Source organism: Lissotriton vulgaris, chromosome 1_1, assembly GCF_964263255.1.
Source record: "Lissotriton vulgaris chromosome 1_1, aLisVul1.2, whole genome shotgun sequence".
In the NCBI taxonomy this organism is placed as follows: domain Eukaryota; kingdom Metazoa; phylum Chordata; class Amphibia; order Caudata; family Salamandridae; genus Lissotriton; species Lissotriton vulgaris.
Window position 1 is genome coordinate 437,306,107 of NC_141685.1, and position 20,706 is coordinate 437,326,812.

General features: G+C 44.2%; 1 protein-coding gene across 2 annotated transcripts in view; it reads right to left on the minus strand.

Annotated features, from left to right (window-relative positions):
• The window catches only part of LOC147747316 (cytochrome P450 2J2-like), a 417,724-nt gene extending 407,325 nt beyond the window's left edge, over positions 1-10,399 (minus strand). For both annotated transcript variants that reach the window (XM_086953140.1, XM_086953132.1), the window contains exon 1: positions 10,152-10,399. In XM_086953140.1, coding sequence (XP_086809266.1) covers positions 10,152-10,361 — 210 coding nt within the window. In that variant the 5' untranslated portion in view covers positions 10,362-10,399. The remainder of the gene's footprint in view (positions 1-10,151) is intronic.
• Between the last annotated feature and the right edge of the window lie 10,307 nt (positions 10,400-20,706).

Here is a 20,706-nt window from a genome sequence, read left to right on the forward strand (position 1 = left end):
AGAGTGCAACAGTAGGGAAAGTGTTGGATAGCGTAGAAGTTAAAAATAACATACTTATAAATAAATTATTATTTTAAAATATTTTAAAAAGTAATTATTAAATAAATTTAAACTATTTACAAATACAAATAAATAATTAATAAAAACATAACTACAAATGAATAATTAAGTAACAATAAGTGAATAATAAATACCAATTAATAATAATTATTAAATTTTAATTTCCAATTAATAAACATTATACAATAAAATATTTCTTATAACAAAAGCATATTAATTATTAAAAAGTAATTACCAATTAACTAATATTGAACAATGAAATAATTTGTTAAACCAAAAATATTAATTATCAAACATTAATTAATATATAAATTAAAATACCAACAAATATTACTTAGTAATATTTAATTACCAATGAATGATTAAAAAACAATAGATTAATTTTCATAACCAAAATATTATACTTTTAAATAATTACCAAATAATAATTAATATTCAATAAATTAATTATCAATGCCCAATTATAAATTGAATAACTACTTTATTACATATCAATTACTTTACACACTATTCCCCTATAAACGCACAGCATACTCCAATAATAAAATAATACACTTAACATAATTGTCAATTAATCAATTAATTAAAATTAATTACCAATTAATAATTAATGATAATATAATTAGCAAAAACAAATAGGGGCGGATTCCGATTCGGTAAAATGCCCTCCGAATAGTCGTACGGAGCTTTTTTCCCGTACGATTCGTATGCAGAACCGTAACCGTACGTATGATGTAGTACGATGTGTACCCAAAGCAGTTCTCCGTACGAATCGTACCGAAGACTGTACAACTCACTAATCCGTACGAATCACATTCGGAACGCGCAGTACACGATGTCCGTACGGATCGAATCTGCATTTTCCAACCCAGCAAGTACGAATCGTATCGACAACACTCCGTACGATTATTTTTCTATTCTATGGGAGCTTAAAACGTCCGTAAAAGCAGATTTTGCCTCGAAATGCGTACAGAACAGACCCCCCTGGGTACGGTGCATACACCCCCATGATTGCATTGGTACGGTGCATACACCCCTGGATTTCAGGGGTACGGTGTGTATATCCCCCTGCATACACCCCATGATCATAGGTGTACGGACCGTAGGGGTACGGTTCGTACACCCCAAGGTCCTAGGTGTACGGTGCGTACACCCCGTGTGTACACCCCTTGATTTTAGCGGTACGGTGTATATGTGATAGTGTTGCCCTCCGTATGAATTGCTCATACGTGACGTTTACCGTACGAATCGCGTACTCCTTCCCCGGTCCAGATCGTACTTGGCGGATCGTACGGCATTTTTACGAATCGTACGGTTCACTGTGCGGGTCACACGGATTTACCCTTCATTTTCGTACTGTTCGCAATGATTCAAACGTATATTCTCGCAACGGATCGTACTACGCGATTCGGACGGATTTGTACGATTCGTATGGAAACGGCTACGAATACGAATCGAAATCGGCCCCATAATGAAAATAAATATTACGCAATTACATGTAAATTACTTCCCACCCTATTCCCCTATAAACCCATAACCCGCAACAGAACATAATTATCAATTCATCAATTAATTAAAATTCATTACCGATTAATTAAAATTCATTACCATTAAATTAAAATTAATTTATAATTCCTAAAAATTAATAATTAACTTTGTATAATTAAATTACTTCTCACCCTGTTCACCTATAAACCCACAACCCGCTACGGTACTAAAATACAAAATTTACTTAAATTACATTGAAGAAATATACATATTAAATACATAATTATATGCATTAAAATCAAATAAAAATCGATATTAGTAACATCGATTTACTTACATCGATATTAACAAAATCGATATTACTTACCTTCGAAATTCTGTCCCTTCGAGATTAAAACATCTATATTATTGTAGGTCGATATTAAAATATCGATATTTTGTCTGCCTACCAAAGTAACCATGTTGTTCCTGCTTTCATTTCACATGCTAAACTTTATCTTGCATTGTCTATCAGAGTTTACTTTATTCATAATGTAACTTTTTTTAGGCAGCATATTGCTCGTCTAGTGCGTAATTTAAATTGAGTCGCATCTAGGTGTTTATAACGGGGCACAATTGGGTTGTAGCTGAAGGCAGTGCGAGTTTCTCTCAGTTGAGAAGTATGGCCCTGCAAAACATTTGAATCCATAGGGGCCCATTAGGATGGTGGGCGGACTTTGTCCGCCCGCCATCCCGACGTAAAACGGGACCGCCCGCCATAAGGGCGGTGATCCCGTGGGGGCCATTAGGATGCCCCCGCCACACTGGCGGGTGCATCCCGCATTTTTTACATTGCGGCAGGCGGTGCTGAAAGCACGTCCCACCGCAATGCTAAAAATGCAGTGAAGTGCAGGGGGTGCCATAGGTATTCCCAATGTGCATCCCCCCCCCACCCCCGGAGTCAAGACCTTACTGCATGCCTTTCTAACAGACACCGTCACCATATGAAACCCTTTTCCTCCCGGACGACTCCTTGACCGGGCTTAAAAGCGGCGGACGGACTTTCTGTCTGCCGCGGTCCCCCCGCCATAGTAATATGGCGGAGGATATGGGTGGCGGGCTGGGAAGGATGTCAGGCGGATTGCCACCACCCGCATGGCGGTGGCGATCCGCCCAACATCCTAATGGGGCCCCTAGTGTCTTAGCACCAGCAGGTGGACCCTATCAGTAGAAACAATAGGTGTCTGTGGGTCTGGAGCAGGTGTCTCCAACCGGTCGATCGCGAGCTACCGGTAGCTCGCCGACCCCCTGGGAGTAGCTCGTGCCTCCTATCTCATTAAGGCGTGAATTTGCATTTTATTTTGTATTCCATCATTCTCTTTCATGGCAATCAGCCCTTGCCCGCCCTGACCCAAACCAGCTGCTCAGATTGGCTAAAGTGAGCTTAGCTGGGGCGGGGCGGGCTGAAGAACGTGACGTTCTTCCTGAAGTCACGCTTCCTGAAGTCATGCGTCACCTCTTTTCCAGGCTGGCATCGCGCTTCGTATTCCCCATTTGATCCTCCCAGAGTAACTACAAGGTAAGATGGCCCATGGCCGAGCAGCAGCATAGTGACTTGTTAAAATTAACTCCATGCAAGCAAGGCCCTTTGCTTTGAACGTCGGCTCCCACCGCGCTTTAGATCTGCATTCAAAAATAAAGCGCGGTGGCAGACGACATTAAGATCAAAGGTCCTTGCAGGCTCTGGGTTGCTACCGCTGTGGCACCCGATGCTAAAATGCAAGGTCCTTGCATGCACGGAGCCGCTTTCACTGACTTCACTACACTTTCATTTGCCTGCGTGCTGTAGTCACTGAAAGCAGCTCCGTGCATGCAAGGAACTTTAATTTTAACATGGGCTGCAACCGCGCTTTACATCTTGCTTAAGTAATAAAGCGCAGTGGCAGCCGACATTCAAATTAGAAGTCTTTGCATGAACTGGGCAGCTACGGCGCTTTATATCCTTGCCAGCACTAACACTCTGTGACTGTCATGCAAAGGCAAATATATAGCGTGGGATAGTAATCAGTGAAAGTTTTCACTGATTACTACACCACGATATATATTTGCCTGAACTTGACAATGAAAGCTGCTCAGAGCATGCAAGGATCGTCGGCAGCCACAGCGCTTTACATCTTTCTTCAATAGTAAAGTGCGGTGGCAACGGATGTTGCAATCAAAGGGCCTCAAATGAACTGAGCTTCATTGTTGTAATTTAACTGTGGGGCAATTTTAAAATGAAGGTCAGACTGAGGCCACGTATAACAGTACATCGAAAATATGTACTTGCACTGTCAACATTAATGAATGTATATTTGTTTGAAACATGAAGTTTCGTCTTGCTTTGCATATTTCCCTTCTTCTACACAACATTTGTCAACATGCAGAAACAGGACATTGCTACCAGTCAAAGACTGAGTCCCTTTGATGGGTTTTTGTCTTGTTCTTCTCTGCTTTTTAAAGTCCAGACTGCAAAATTAATACCTAACAATGTCAGAAGGGAAAATACATTTTTACTTTCCAATCTCCTACTTTTGCAGTAAGGCACAGGCTCCAGATGAGTAGGGACCCATCAGACATTTTGTTAGAGGTGCGCAAACCCAAAAATTAACAGGTAGAGCAGAATGGTTTTTGAGATGAAGAAAATTAAAGTAAATTCAAATATGCACTGGCAGCCCTCAACATTTTGAGCAGGTGAAGCACCATGGCTGGGATTGTACACAGACAGATTGATGCCCTCACATTCGAAACCTTTTTGAAGAGGTTTACACCTGTGTGCCTTAGGGGTATGTAGAAATTGTGCGCAGAGGACAGCTGTACTGTTAGTGAATGGCTTTTGAGAAAATAGAGATGCGCTTAGTGTAGGACGAAGTGTGAGAACATAATTGAGTTAGGGGTGAAAGCTAGACTGCAAAGTAAGCCCTTGTAAAATAGACTGCAAATTATGATTTTGATGAAATAAAAGGCTGCCAAAAGATTGGAGTTGGATTTCTGGAAGTAGAGGACTGGGCAGAGGGTGCAATGCTTAGCAGACAGTATGTTGCTGTGCTGAAGAGAATGAAGAACTATGGCTATGCGTTTTCTGGACTTTGCAGAGTTGAAGTATGTGTTATAGAACTGAGTGAAGTGCTTTATAGTGAAACTAGGGTTGCCACCTTTCCAAATACCGGCCATTTGTTACTGTTTTAATAGTTTTAAAGTACCGAGCATGACAAAAAGTTTTATGTATTTTCTTGTAACATAACTTTTCTCCCTTAGTTTACTTTACTTTATTTGATAATGAAGTAAGGAGAGGCCTTCTGTTGCAGCATTCTATCTATTCTAGCTCTTACTAATCCAATGTTTGGCACTGAAGCACTTACCTACATGGACTGCAAGCTATGACATGTGTACCGTGGGTGGTTGGACATTTTTTCTTTGGTTAGTGATCCTATGGGGGAAGTGTTTCCTTGTCTTCCCTGGTGAACACCAATAATTAGGCTTAAAGTCAATGAAGCTGGATGTGGGGGGATGTCTCAGAAAAATGCGCAAGTTGCTCGGCCTTTAGTAGCTCACAGCGATTTTTACTGATCAGAAGTAGCTCTCACTACAGAAAAGGTTGGAGACCCCTGGTCTGGAGAAATAACTCAAACTCCTATAGCCAGCATAAAAAATCCCTGAAAAATATATTAAACAGAAACTAATCCTCTGTGTGACTCAAGTTCAACAAGATATTTCCAGCGTATAAAGGTACCCATCAGTTATCGTCCGGTACCGCCCTTGTCATCATCTGGTCTCCTCACACCAAGGAGAATATACTTGCAGCCAGTTGATGTTTTGAAGGGGATGCACCAGTGTTTAAGGGTGTATCTGGAGTGACAGTGTTCAGATAACTGATTTGCAGTGCGTGAAAACAAGTGAAAGTGTGAGCGTGGTGATATATATAAAATTGGAGAGCTGAGAGGAAGAGAAATGTAATTGATAACTCTCAAACTTCCAATATTTAAAAACAGTGTGGGAAAATTGTAGGTTTAACAAATAGCTACTCTTTGAATTTATAGGTCATTATACCCTGGAAATATCTATTGTTTCTTTGACTGACTGTTTTTGGGGGCTGTGTCTGTGCTTTGGTCTTTAAATATACCCTAGGACCCTCTGTTCACCGGTTTTGTTTTATATAGGACCCTATCAGTAGCAAGTGTGGGTTAACCTTCAAGGCTTGTCCACCACAATACATACTGAAGTTCACCACCAGTTGTGTGGGCAGGCCTATGAAGCAGCACACCCTAGAGCAACAGTGACTCCGTCACGGAGGTCACAAGAACCTTGAGAAGTGCTGGCTCTAGGGTGCTGCGGCCGGTGTGATTGCACCAGGCACTGACTTTGGGTGGTAAGTATGTTATGGTTTTAAAAGTGATTGCTGCCCCCCTCCTCGCCTCCAGCAATTTTCAGCAACAATAAAATGTTATAACTTCGTTGAATAATAATCTTCCTTGAGAGATATCGGAGTTTTGTCTACTGGAAGTTTTATTAATGGAAAGGTTGTACAGAGGGTTAATGTGACTGCTGCAAAGAACATGTACCATGCATATCACAAAGCGTACATAATGTAAATAGGTCAGTGGTTTACTGCTTTTGTCAGAGAGAGGTTTGGTTATTTGCAGTACATAAGTTAAAATCCTAACATAGAACAGTGAGCTATCAAACTATACCATCCAATAGTATGGCGTTATGTGACTTCTACACCTTGTAGTCCTTTGTCTTATATAACATTTCCTATTCAGTGATTTACACATGTATAATGACTGTCTCTGTGTGGTGCTACCGCAGGGTCCAGCTCAGCTTGCGCTATATGGACCCTAATTTGTATTTGATTGGAACTCATTTCAGTAATTTCCATCCTTCAAGGCCTTACAATTGTTTCTATGTTTATATTAATGTGTGCTCCCCTGCAGACTTTTTCTACCCTTGTTTTACAATTGTATGTTCTCTTAAACCTATGATTATTGCTGTGCTCTCGATTCTGTAAAGCGCTCTGATACCTCATTGTCCAGCTAGCGCTATATAAAACCTTAAATAAATAATTAAATAGTGTGTGTGATGTAAAAGTGCTCTGACATCCTACACTGGTATGAGTGGCACTGTAAATTAAATTAAATGCATCTGAGAGAGCTTGGAGGGGCACTGTTAAAGGGTGGTAGAGAGGGAATCCGTGGCGGAGGTGGTCATTGGAGGGCACCAACAAACACTGTTGCACAGGGTGCCACCAGTGCTAAAGCCGACCCTGCCCATGAGGCCAGTCCGCCTCACCCATTGGTACCTCCATTGGCCTTGTTTCATCAGTAGTAGCTGAAATTCACCAGTGATCAGCAATGCAGGATTTGCATGCACACCAAACTAAGGGGCCGATTAGGATGCATGACGCTGGGCTGGAGGCAGCGGAAAATGCACCTCATCGTCCGCCAGCAGCGGGCCTTCCGTCCGCCATATTAGGAAGGGGAACTAGGCACATTTACCGTCAGCCGGGTAAAAACGTGAACCGCCGCGGGAAGACACCAGACACTACTGCGGACGGAGCCAATCCAGGCTCCCCGCCGTGCGGAATGACGTCCCGACCGTCCGCAATATTACGATGTCGCAAACAAACTAGAACACCGCACCGGAAACACCTCCATCTCATAGACGGCGGAAGCACCACGACGGAGAGGGAAAGCATTGCCACGAGACCCACCGCACGGACCCGACCGCCATGGACCCAGCCCTACACGCCTTCCCGGCCCTGTTCCTACTTCACTACCAGCAAGTCATGCACCGTCGTGGACGCCGCCGCAGGCACGCAAGCATGCAATACACACATACCACGCCACAGCATGCATGAACACTGGTACCTATCCACACCAGACACCCTGGTGGGGACAGGAACACACACAAGGGCATGTTACGTTACGTTACGTTACGTTACGTTAAAAGCATTTATACCGCGCACGTTCACCAAACGGTTTCATGGCGCTCCTGACAAAACGGTGACTTGGGCGGAGGATTTACTCAAATGCTGAATGAAACAAAAGGGTTTTTAACAGTCTGCGGAAACAAACGTAGCTGGGGCAGAGACGAAGTGCTGTTGGGAGGGAGTTCCAAGTGGTGGGGGCCATGACAGAAAAACTCAGACCTCCATGTTTTTTCCGTCTGGTTTTGGGAACAACAAGAAAATTAAGAGATGCTGAGCGGAGATCTCTGTGGGGAACATAACGTGTCAAACAAGAGGAGATAAAGGCAGGGGCTAGATCTGATAAGGCTTTGAAGATGGTACATCCAAGCTTGAAAGTGCAGAGTTTGGTGATAGGGAGCCAATGGAGGCTACGCAGAAGGGGGGTAACGTGCTGATGTTTCGGCTGGTGGAAGATCAGGCGGGCTGCCTGGTTCTGCACCAGTTGTAGCCTATGAAGATGGAATGCTGGAATTCCGACATACAGAGTGTTAGCATAGTCGAGTCTGGAGGTAATAAGAGCTAGGATGACTAGAATCAGGTCATCTCTGGTGAGAAACCTGCTGATTTTACGGATCCGCCTTAGATGGAAAAAACAGGATGAGGTGACTGCGTTCATTTGTGGCCTCATAGAGAGGTCATCAGAGATGACCACTCCCAGACTCTTCACAGTGCTAACAGGACTAGGTGGTGCCCCCAAGGATGAAGGCCAGAAAGTGGAATTCCACGGATTAGTGGGACCCCCCACCAGTACAAGCTCTGTTTTTGTGGGGTTCAGTTTCAACACACCAGTCCCACCTCAGCACAATCACCCCTGCATCAGGCACACGCCGCCCACGCAACACCACAGCCAGCCCACGGACGGACTCCGCTGCACTGTCGGCGGTTGGGCCTGTTACCGCGGCCACTCTGTCCACGGCGGTCGGTTTTTCTATGGTTCCGTCCGCGGTCTGCGGTCTTTGGAGACATCCGTCCGCCGCGGTCTGGTTTTTCTGGAGGGGAATCCTAATAGCACCGCCGGTTTCTCCACAGTGCGGTCGGACGGTCATTTCCCGCAAGACTGGCGGTCCGGACGCTTTCGGTCCGTCATCCTAATCAGCCCCTAAGTTGGCAAATTTCACAGGGTCTCTGCTTCATGCATAATCACTTTTAACATGTGCTGCCTGCTTTGGGACCACTGGAATTATGCAGCAAAGGAGGGCAAAATTATGACACAGTGTTGACTAAATTATGCAGCAAAACATAGGCTGCACCGTAATGCAGTATATTTTCTGACACTTTATTATTTTGACATTTTTACACATGCTAACAGTCTCCGGAAAGATGTTGCCTTATTAGTACCAGTGAAACATACAAATGCAGCAGTGAGAAAGATGATCAGTCAACCTTTGCAAAGGGCTGCCCACCTCGCAGCAACACAAGTCAAATTTTTAGTAACATTTGATCCGTTTGAGCTACAAACAATGTATTAGTTAAAATTGTCAGATTATGTGGCAGATGTTGTATTAAGTGGCAAATATGACAGATCCATGAATATATATAAAATATTTGCAAACCTAGATATTTTGTCATTCACGTTTGTACTGCTCTTGTGGAAAAATGGAGAAGTGCTGATCAGGCACGGCCCGTGCCGGGCGTTATTCTTGGGTGGTGACGTCAGGCAGGGGAGGGTCAGGGTCGGGGTTGTAAAATGCGGGATATGGACCATTAGAGGTAAGTACCGAAAAAAAGGAAAAAAACGAATTTTGTTTCCCACGCTGTATCACATTTGGCGAAGCAGCGTGGGCAACGAAATTCGTTGTATTTATTTTTTTCGGTACTTACCTCTAATGGTCCATATCCCGCATTTTACAACCCCCCACTCTGACCCTCCCCTTCCTGACGTCACCGCCGGGCACGGGCTGTGCCTTGTGCTGATGACAGAAACTGCATGGTTCAGAGACAAAGGCTTGTGATTCCACTTTTAAGCGTATTTGGGACATTCTGTGATTGGAAACATATTCCACTTTGTGAATATATTTTAATGTCAATAACTCATATTAAACCTTAAATTATTATGTGCATTCATTGATTGAATTAAAGAACATAAGCTGTAACTGGTCAGTGAAATGCTAGACAAATACAAGAAATTGGAATGTTTTGCACATTCTGACCACACCTTTGACTCCGCCCACTGTTCAAAATGCTCAGGTTATTCCCACCCTCTGAATCTCCACCCACAGTTCCCCTACTATTTTTTCCCCACGTCGACCATTGCACCTATCCTTGTTTAACCTCTACTGCCAGGGAGGGAAGGTCGCGCTTCTCCCTGAGCGAGGAGAGCTTACAATACGGCTGCCATGTGTAAATTAAGTGCATGTATGACGCTGGGCACTACTGCTGCCGTGCTACACCTGGAAGATGGGTAGTGTGGAGCGAAGCTGGCGCTGCTGCTCTGTGCGAACTCTGCTCTGCGAGAGAGTGCCTCGCGCTGCACTTCTATAAACCATAAAGAAAGTACGTAAACTTGTATTGCCGCCGCCCACTTGTAACTGAAACGTCATATATTAAACATTTTCTGTATACAAAAGACAAAACGATGGGTCTCTCACAGTTCGTTACGTTGTTTCTGTAATCCTACCTTGTTTATTGAGACATGAAGCTGAGCCAAGTCCAGGGATGGTAAACATCCAATAAAAGGCCAGGAGAAGGGTCCAGGGGGGAAATTCTTCGGCGTCCTTCTTTTAATATAATCGCCAACGAAGAGGAAGATTGCTAAAAACAGCAAGACGTTCGACAGCGTCAACTGCTGCAGAAAGAAAGATCCCGCAGACATCACCGACAGCTCCATAGTAAATAACAAGGGAAGGGTTTGACCGTCCAAGTTACAATCGCTGTCGATATAAAAGACTGGAGCGTCCGAGGGCGCCGCCTCCTCCTGGACTAGCGTGACCCTCGCTTCAGCGAGTTTAACACTTTGCAGTCCATCACTTGTAACTTGCTGAAAAACATCTCTAGCATTCTGTGTCCCAACAATGTCAAACAAGCATTTGCAATGCGATAAATAATTTACGCGAGTTTGACCTATTGACATTGTAAATGACCATGTCTTGTATTTTTGTTTCGTTTTTAAAACATAAATAAAAGGCATTGTTACTGCCCACACGATTATAATGGATGCGGAGCTTTGAGAAGAACATAATCGTTAATTTAGGTACACCCACCCACAGAGGGGAGGCTGGGATACTCTCCCGTGCTAATGGTGCAGAGTTTGATCTTACATCTTAACCAGCCACATTTCTGTGTTAGAGATACAACACACAGATATACTCCTCTATATATTTGGACCCACAACAATTGCACAAAGCTTAGCAGAACCTGAAGTTCTTTTTACAGAAAAACTGCACAAACGTCTGTCGAATCTGCCAATATTCTTAAGAGACTCTGGATATATAGGCACACTTTTGTGGTGCCACGGGCATCGCCAGTGGATTTTGGCCACAGCAAAATAAGTATTATTGCCTCGAGCTCAACTTACAATTTAGCATCATCTTGTTTGGACTTGGCTAGCTTTAAGAATCACCTTGTACCCCCTCTCTAAAGCTTGTGAGGAAACCTATGCCATTTGGGAAAGGTCTTAAAGAAGGTGGTTCACATCGTGTTTCAACCTACCCAAACATGCGTCGACCACATCTGCCCAGACCTTGTTGTATATAGTCACCTAAAAGTAGTTGTAGAGACGTTCTACATCTGTCTCTTTTCTTTACACCCTGATGTGTATATGGGGTTCGAATGACTGTGAATGCTTGTCGCTGAATGAATGAAGTGTGGTTGTTAATGTTATAGTGTTGTTTATGGTGTAGGGGGTTCATACTTTTGTAAGAATTTATATACTGTTTTTTAAAGAAATTTAAGTACACTATTTGTATAAAAAAGAAAAAAAATATTTAAAAAAATTACTGCATGATGTTTCAATGACACATTGATTATGGAAACAAAAGTGACGATAAACTACAAGTTATAAAGATATAATAAATAACCAGATTTATATTCCATGGTTGTGCATTTGTATCCATGTGATTTTGTTTATACCCATACCAGATACAACCTGTCTTTGTAAAGCAATATAGGTCATAGGGGAGCTTTTTCTGCTTAATTGTCATTTACCAATTCCCATAACTTAAACTTGCGTATATGCGAGACATATTGCATTGCAAATTCTTGTTCAAGAAGTGTCTTCCTGAAAACATTACTGAGAAGGCCCCCTGCTTCTTCGGGGGTGGTTTAGCCCAGCTGTTGTTCTCGCAGTTCTGTGCTATTGGGCTAGAAGGGGTGTAATCACTTCCACTTTGATGATCCTCTCACCCGACACTCACCCCAGCCCCACTTTGTGCCAATTCTGACAGAACCTGGATGTACATCGCCCACTCCCAATCCGTCGCCTCTGGTATGTGCCCTGTTGCCAGGCAGATCATTCAGCGGCTCTCAGGGCTGGCGTGTTTTGAAAGTTTCGAACTACCTTTCCCATAATTCCTCTGAGTAAAAAACAAGTGCAGGGAGCAGAAATACAAGCAAGGGGGCATGTAAGTAAGCACTGACACAGGAGGAGAAAAATAGGCGACAGGGAAAACAAGCATTGTTACGGGACAAGGAAAACATTCAGTGGCATAGTGTCTCTGGTAGAGGCAGCGAGGAAACTCCAGTTGGCACGGTGAGCACAAACACAGTGCCACCATGGGCACCAGGAAAAAGATACACAGAGCTGCGGAACAAACCCTGTCTGGCATAAGGGACAAAAACAACCATATCTAGAGGCAGCAGGAAACTCTCACTGGCATGGAGAGAGGAAAAAAAACAAGTGCACAAGAACCAAATAAACGGGATCTACACGCTGACTAAGGAATACACACCGGCACCAAAACAAAACACGCATTGGCATGTGGAAAAATATGCTGATGCCTCTGGCTTCCTATTTAGTATAGTCACAGACTAGGCAAGCAATTATCCTATTTTTCATTTTCGGCACTGAGAAAGTGCTTATTAATTGGGGCAGATTGGTGTCCACAATATTAAAGTCGCAATCCTGTTCTGTTCAGTTAAAGGTTTCAATAATTTAAACCTGAGCCCAACCTCTGGTAGTTAAAGCACAAAGCATACAGGTTTAACTTAGTGAACATGTGTAAAGCAATTAGAACTACAAGAACAACTAGAAAGTCCAAAAACACAATACAATACAAATGCCATGCCAATTTATAGCAAGCATTTGCGATGCAATAGGTCTCGCAGCATTAAAGTTTTAGTTATTGGCATTGTATATGACAATGTGTTGCATTACATTTTTAGCAAAGTCTGTATTGGTGTATAAAGATGATTTGCAAGATGATAGCGATGGAGTGGGGCATAGCCTGCTAGTTTTGAAGTTATAAGCATATATTGTAAGTATGTCTTTTTATGATAAAAATGTGTGTGGTTGTGTGTGTAGTTGTGTGTGGTACTTTGTGTGCTTGTGTGTGTGGTTGTGTGTGTGGTTGTGGTTGTGTGTGTGGTTGTGGTTGTGTGTGTGTGGTTGTGTGTGTGGTTGCGTGTGTGTGTGTGTGTGTGTGGTTGTGTGTGGTTGTGTGTGTGGTTGTGGTTGTGTTGTTGTGTGTGTGTGTGGTTGTGTGTGTCAAGGGACAAGCACATTACAAATTGGAGTTTCTATATTGAAATACGTAGCTAACAATGGAAACGGAATTATGTCACTGACTCGAATACCGATACATTAATTAAAGCTGTGCTTGGAAATGGGAAGAGTGCGATAGGAAGAGCTCTTGTTAAACAAGCCCAAGATAGGTGAGTGCACTAAAATTCCATACTAAAAGACTCTTAAAAAATATTCCATTGGAGAAGATCGGTAAACCATAGACTAGACACGTGTCGGAGAACACGCACACCTGGGAAATAAGGGTGTAATGTGGCCCGGAGAACAGCTGACACATCACGGAAGAGGGGACATGAACCACACTGAGATGTGATATGATGATATGGAGGTAGAAAGGGGTGAACCACGGGGCGGCCAGGAAAGGTATGTAAATTGATACGTGTTTAGCGCACTACTCACCCACAAGGGTCTCAAGGCGCTTGTACGAATACTTCTGTGGAACCCATCCTGGCTTTCCCTGTGAGGCGTCCACTCCTGGGCACCCCCAAGGTGGAGGCCAGGCATCCTTAGCGTTGTGGGGGCCGTTGTGGAGATTAAGCAAGCTATTGCCTAGAGTTGCAGAGTGGGACTCCATGATTGGAATAAGCACCGAGGCGAGAATTATCAGGTCCATGGAATTTTGAGCCCAAGACCCGCCGAGGCGGGGAATTGAACCCTGGTCCCGGGCTAGACCTCTGCATCAGGGTCTGCCGCTCTAATCATTGAGCCACACTTCTCCATGAAGTGGGCAGGAGAGTTACTAAAGAAGAGGACAGGGCGTCGATAGAAGACCACCTAAAAAAAAAGTTGTTTTAGGGTGGCGGACGCTTAGGAGACGAGTTCGAGTGATGCCAAATCTGAAGCAAAATAAAGTCTTGACCTTTAGCACCGCTGGAGAGCACGTGGAGGGCATGAGGGCAAAGCAGTCAGAAAGGAGATTTAAAATACAACCGAGGTTAGTGATATTCCATAGAGAAAGTAACAACTCTCCCGAAGCGAGCGGGCAGCAGAGGAGTGCCTGGACAATCACTGAAGCATCTGGCTTGCCGTGGGCATACTTCCGAGATGTCGGCATAGCCGTGTGCTCGAGGTAATGACAGAAGGGACGGCTTTGCGAGCAGCGTGAAGGTACTGACCTGACAACAGGTCAGAGCCAAGGGTGGCCGCCGGACAACACTGAGCGCCAACCGCAGCATCACGCGACCTATCCCTTCCACGCTCAGGAAGAAAACTGAACTCTGCATGCAGTGAACATCGAAGAGGGACGAGCACGGACGGAGCCGTGGAAAGAGTAGAAAGACCACTGTCACCTCCCTATACAGCCAGGAGACACAAGTCAGAGCTCTGCATTTTATTTATTTATTTTCATTTTATTTAATGCATTTTTACATAGATCGGACTTTACCCAAATGTGTCAGAGCGCTTCATAATAGAACCAAGTACGTTACACGTGGAGAATAATTCTACTTATTTACAAGTTATAGATGCAAACGAGAAAGAAGGACAAGCGAAACTGAAACCGCGGTGGGATGCACAAGACGCAGTCGCAGAGGAAGATTCCGACGCGCGCCTTGGGATTGGGTCGCGCACGCGATCCAATCCGAAGGCACGCGTCTGAATCTGCCTCTGCCATTGACAATGCTGCGCGCGTGGCCAGCTCTTGTCTTCACTCGTCGGCTGAGCCGACAGCTATAGTTCTCGCGGCGAGAGCGCGCTTTCGCCAGGGCGAGACCTAAAAAGCGAATAAAAATATATTAAGCAAAATTACACCAAAATGGAAAAAAAGAGGAACAGGAGATATGTATTTTAAAAAATTTAAGTAAAAAAAGCACCAGGAAGGGCAAAGTGTCAGTGGTATTCAATGATTGTAGCACACCGGGACCGGGCACGATTTGAGGCCAACCACGATGGAGTGCAGGTTGTATGTAACAAATAGATTAGAACCACAAGGGCCTGGAAGTAGGGAAGTCGAAAAAAAGTTTCTAAGTCCCAATCTGAAAAGGGACTTTTATGCTTTTTCTGAGGAAAAACACTTCGTCACATGGGACACTCCTGAAACTCACTCTGAAGCTGGCGAACTTCTGGCCGGCAACTTGTCGCAGTCAGTCCTCTAGAAACTCTGGAGCAACAGTTTGAGAAGTTCCCAAACTGATTCTCGTGCCCAAATAACCACAGGAATACACTTCAAAGGCCTTCAGGACCCAACTGGGAGCACTTAGAGACTTTCAGGGTGTCAGGCACAGGCCACACCAAATTCCAGTTGCCACTGTTGAGCTGGGATTCTTTATAGGAATGTCCTATACTGCTTAGTTATGTTCCTGGAGCCACACAGGAGATCAGCCTTATGATCTTTGGAGATCTTTCTTTCCTTATATTTGAACTGGAAGGGTGCTCAACCTCCTCAGGTCCTTCTCAATGATCACAGGTGCAGCAGGTTCAGTTCAAGCTGGACGAGGGTCCAAATTTGTAGGCTTCACCCTCCAAGCCCCTCTCTGGTCAATGGAGTAAATGTTCCAAGGCCCTACCTACATTTTCATTGGTTCCTCTTTTCTTTACTGAAAACAACCAAAAAATGCCACGTGCGAGGGCATTTTCAAGATGGCAAAAGTCTACTGCCACATTAAACCTGGGCTTTGAGGGTGGGAGGTGTGTAGATGAATGGGCAATGGAAATCACCAGTGTCGACATTAAATTACAATTAGGAAACAGAAGTCTGTCAGGACAAAAGCAGGGTTCTTCAGTAGTCTGAGAAGGATTACCCAAGCATTGTCCTGACATTCTGTTTGCTTCCTTTGAATGGTGCAAACATTTTAGATATGCCTCCGACAGGTCAATCATGCAGGATATGAGACAGTGTCAACAGGAGAGACACAAATCTCACCCTTCTGCTGAGCCTAAAGATGTTATCCCTGCCCATTCAGGCCAACCTGTCAATCACAGTGACCTGTTGAGTAGCTCCTTGGTGGAAATTCACACCTCATCTGCACCTTATTCAGGCCAAGTACAGGCTGGGAGAAGCTGGAGAATTAATGACAATTAACTTCCAGAAATGTCAGGCAGGGAAAATATAGTTTTTAAAAATGTTACTTTCCCTTAAAATTTGTTACAAATCTGACTTCACCATTGAATTTGTGTAATAAATTGGATTGTTCGTTGAGGGGGGAGAAAGCCCCACTCAGGCAACAACCACAATTCTCGTAAGGGTGAATCACAAAAGTCCCTAAATTAACCTGTGCTTAATCCTCTCATAGAGTGGCAAATTAGCAGTCAGGCTTAATTTAGGGCAATGTGTAAAGTATTTATGCAACATACAAACAATAATAAAGTGAAAACACCCCACAAGAAAAATCACACACCAATTTAGAAAAATAAAAGACATTTTAATAAATAAAATTATACCAAAACCCATCATTAAAACCGAATTATGAATTGTTAAAGTTTTTAATGAAATCCAGTGCCTAAAAGATCAAAGTACCAACCGTGGGTATCTGTTGAGCGAAACCTGGTAGAAGTCAAACGTTAAGGTGGACCATGATGGAGAATGAGTTAGATACAAGGGGTGGATTGGGCCCGGTCTCGGCTTACCTTCTGACTCAGACATTTTTTTAAAGAAAAGTCTTAGACAAGGTGGAGTTGAGAGGGGCAAAACGTCTGTGATCATGAAGGAGCCATCGATGCTAGGGAACCACTGGGCAGTGACGCCATCTACGATGAAAATGCTCTGAGCAGGGAAAGCATGATTTCCAGGACCAGGGAGTTGTCATTGTCATCGTCGATGGGGAGTTGGTCATTGTAAAACCCAGAGAAAATGTTTAGTTTTGGACTTAGACAGCTTTTCGGAAGATGAAAATCTCCAGCGGGACAAGCTGCTGCGGATAAGAACGTAGCAGGTGCCAATGTGAAGTCAGGCCGATTGGCGCTGGACCTTCGGCAGATAGGCTTCTGTTGGTTCTCCAGGAAGTTTTTGTAGCAAAATGTTTTAAGTCCTAGCTTTTGAAGAAGTACCACCAACACCACTTCCAAGGTTCCAGGACATAGGAGGCACCACCTAGGGAGTTAGGACTCATGTTATCAAAGGCCAGCAGCAGTGTTCAAGGCCTCGGGAGCTTGTTATGTCCTTGTGGCTCACACAGGAGTCCAGCCAATCAGACCTTGAAGTCACTTCTGGTGGTCCTAGGTTCAAAGTGATGTTCCAGTTTTCATTCAAGCAGAAAGAATTCCTTCAAGCAGCAGGGCAGTGGTTCTGGAGTCTGCCCAAAGTCTAGCGGAGAAGAGATAGAGATGAAGAAAGGGGGAAAGGAGGGGGGAAGAAAGAGTGTGTGTGCGTTTTTTTACCCTGTCCTACCCTCAAATCATGTTCTGGAAAGTTCTTCCCTCCCCCTGTCAAGCCTCCAAAAAGTCTGGGATGACAAAATGCTCCTTTCATGTTCCTTTGTGTATGCTGGAGGCTAGCCCTTTGAAGAGAAAATGGGTTGGGAAAAGCTTCACCTCTAGCCAACTGAGAGGATGGCCCATCCTGCCCACTATAAGTCCCCTTTTGTGCCACTGTTTGGGAGAAATGCAGAAAGCTTAACAGCAGATAACTTCACAGTGCCAGGGTCACAACCCGATGTGCCTCTGTGCAAAGACGTGTTCATTCATGGGCCGCTGATCTGCTCTCCCTTGTTGGAGGGCAGGCCCACCAGGCGCCTGTGGGAATCATCCACAGGAGATCGCCTGCAACTTCGAACCCTGTGGCTAGAGCGACTTGCCCGTCTTCTGCTCAATCTCTCCAACAGGTACAGCAGAGGGTACAAAACACCTGCCACAGTTGCAAGGGGGAGAGGGGACACAATCAATGAACACCTTCAAGCTGTCAAACCATCTTCCTGTCTGGCTGAAGCCACTCGAGAGAGCTCCTCTCGCAGCTACTCCAGTACCACCATTTCCCCCGTTTATAATGTACATTTATTTGTAGTATTATAGTATATTATATATTAGTAGCAGGTTGTTGGGTATGTAGGGGTATAGGATGGGAAGTAAATTATGTCATAAACAATAAAAACGTATTGGTAATTAGCTTTTAATTATAAATACTTTATTACCTGTTTATTTAATTTATACATTAGTATTAGATTGTTGGCTTTGTAGGGGTATATGGTGGGAATGTTATACAATTTTAAATAATTATGAATTTTACGTTGTTAATTATTTGATTGCTAAATATGTCAATATGTTAATACTGATTTAAGTTACATTTCCGGGGCGTGGCTTACGCGCCGGCGAGTGATGGCGCTGCCTCCGTGAGCTCCGTGACGACGCGGGAATCCCGGCTGTTTTCTTGATACTTTCTCCGCATGCGGAGACCGGCAAATTGCATCCCTGCACGGCGGAACATGGTCCCCGTGTGTTGCGAGATGCAGCGGCTCTCCTAATTGCCGCTTTCATCAACTTTTACCGCTGCACCTTCCTCAGCTGCTGCGGGACGCGAGCGGCCGCCATTTTGTGCCGCCGCGCTCGCGTCCCGTTTTTCTTACATCTCTGCCGCCTCAACAGCCCGTTGTCCTCCTGCTGCAACAAATGGACATATTTTCATAAGGTATGTTGTAAGGGACACGCATCATGCTATTACTCTATCTCCATGACTTTTGGCGCCACAGCTCTCTTCATGGCTTCTAATTACATTAATACTGCATAGCGGCGGCCATTTTGTGGTGCTTCCTGCGCAATGCTCAATACCTTCCTCTCATCTGCTTACAATCCTCTGTGGAACATCAACTGATCCCCTTGGGTCTCATTTCTTATGGACGCTTTGCTGTTTCTCTACTGCCATATTCCTGGATGGTTTTTTGACTGTGTATTGAATTGATTTTCGCTCCATTTCGACGCATGTCCTGTGGGTTTGAGGTATTGCTTCTCCATTGCTCCTTATTACCTCTTATATGACCTCTTCCTTCCAGTGCCTCTTCTAGATCTACATATAGGGTCTCAACTTTTTGGCTATTGCGGTGTGGCTTCCATCCCTGCGGTCCTCCTAGTTTGCCCCTCTGTTGGCAGCATGTCTCAGGACGCGGGCCATGCGAGATCGTCTGTCACCGGTACCAAACCAAAACGCCTTAAGAATGACCCTCCATCTCCAATTCGCTCCTCTCCGAACCCTGTGCTGGATTCTATTCTAGAAGAGGTTCGTGGCTTACAACCTTTCATGGTGGCAACTAACGAGAAGCTCAAGCAGATAGAAGATAGATGGGTCGTCATGGAGAACAAGGTTCTGCAACTAGAACAACGCATCAGTGACGTCCAGGATGTATCTACGAAAATTCCTATTCTTGAAAAGGAGATACAGCAGTTGAAACTTCACACAGAGGACCTTGAAAATCGTAACAGGAGGAATAACCTCCGCATTTATGGTGTTCCGGAGTCCCTTGAGGGGGCCGACATGGTGTCCTTCGTCCGCAAATTCCTCTATGAACTTTTGGAACTCCAACCAGAATCTACTCCCCTAAACATACAGCGTGCTCATCGTTTGGGCCGTCCAACGTCCAACCCGACCAAACCTAGAGGTATTATCCTGCTTTTTCTTGAATTCACCGAATTGATGACTGTTCTTAAAGCTGCAAGACTAAAACGTCGCCTCATTTGGTCGGGCCACATCATCTTTATTGCCCAGGACTTATCAAATGCCACGAATGCACGTCGCAAGGAGTTCCTTAATCTGCGACCACGTATGAGGGAATTGAACATTCAATATGGGATCCTACATCCATGTCTCTGCAAAATAACTCACAATGGTCGTTCCCGTACATTTGATGATCCTCTGAAAGTTCGAGAGTATCTCCAAACTGTTTCTGCCTCTGCTTCCACGATGGACACCAATGACTGAAAATAATTCTTTTCTATTTCCTGCATTCACTTATCTTATGTCTTGACGACTGTTGTGGCCTTGTCCCGGTCTCTTCCTTGTAATTCTTTGCTACGACTTTTCTTCTTTTTGATTATATCCTATCTATATTCCCGCGTTTTCCTCGCTCTGTGGGGTTGGCGCCTGCGCCGGCGTCTCCATGCTCCTAATGTCTCGGTATTCTCTTTTCTCTCAGATCTGGCTTCTTTGCCCTGATCTGTTTGTTATCTTTCTCCTTCTCTTTCTTTCTTCTCTTTTTCTTCTTTTCACAGGCCATTCATGTTTTCCCCTTGTTCATTTATGTTCCGTTCTCTTTTTTGTATCCCTTTTTTCCTTTCTTATTGTTACCTCCCGTACTCTTCATTGCTCCTCCTCTCTTTTCCTTATGCTTGAAATGCTCATTCGTCTACTGTTTATCTATTTTTACCCGATTTTCCTTGCCTTTGTTCATATTCTGTATTTGATTCTCATCTCTAACATGTTTGTCTCCAGTGTCTTTTCTCGTAGTTGTTCACCCGCAGTTTATTGGACCCAGATGTTACCCTCCTCCCTTGCCTTCCATCATGTGTAATTTTGTAACGTGGAATGTTCGTGGTCTTGGCAACCCTGTTAAACGTCAAAAGGTACTGTCCCATT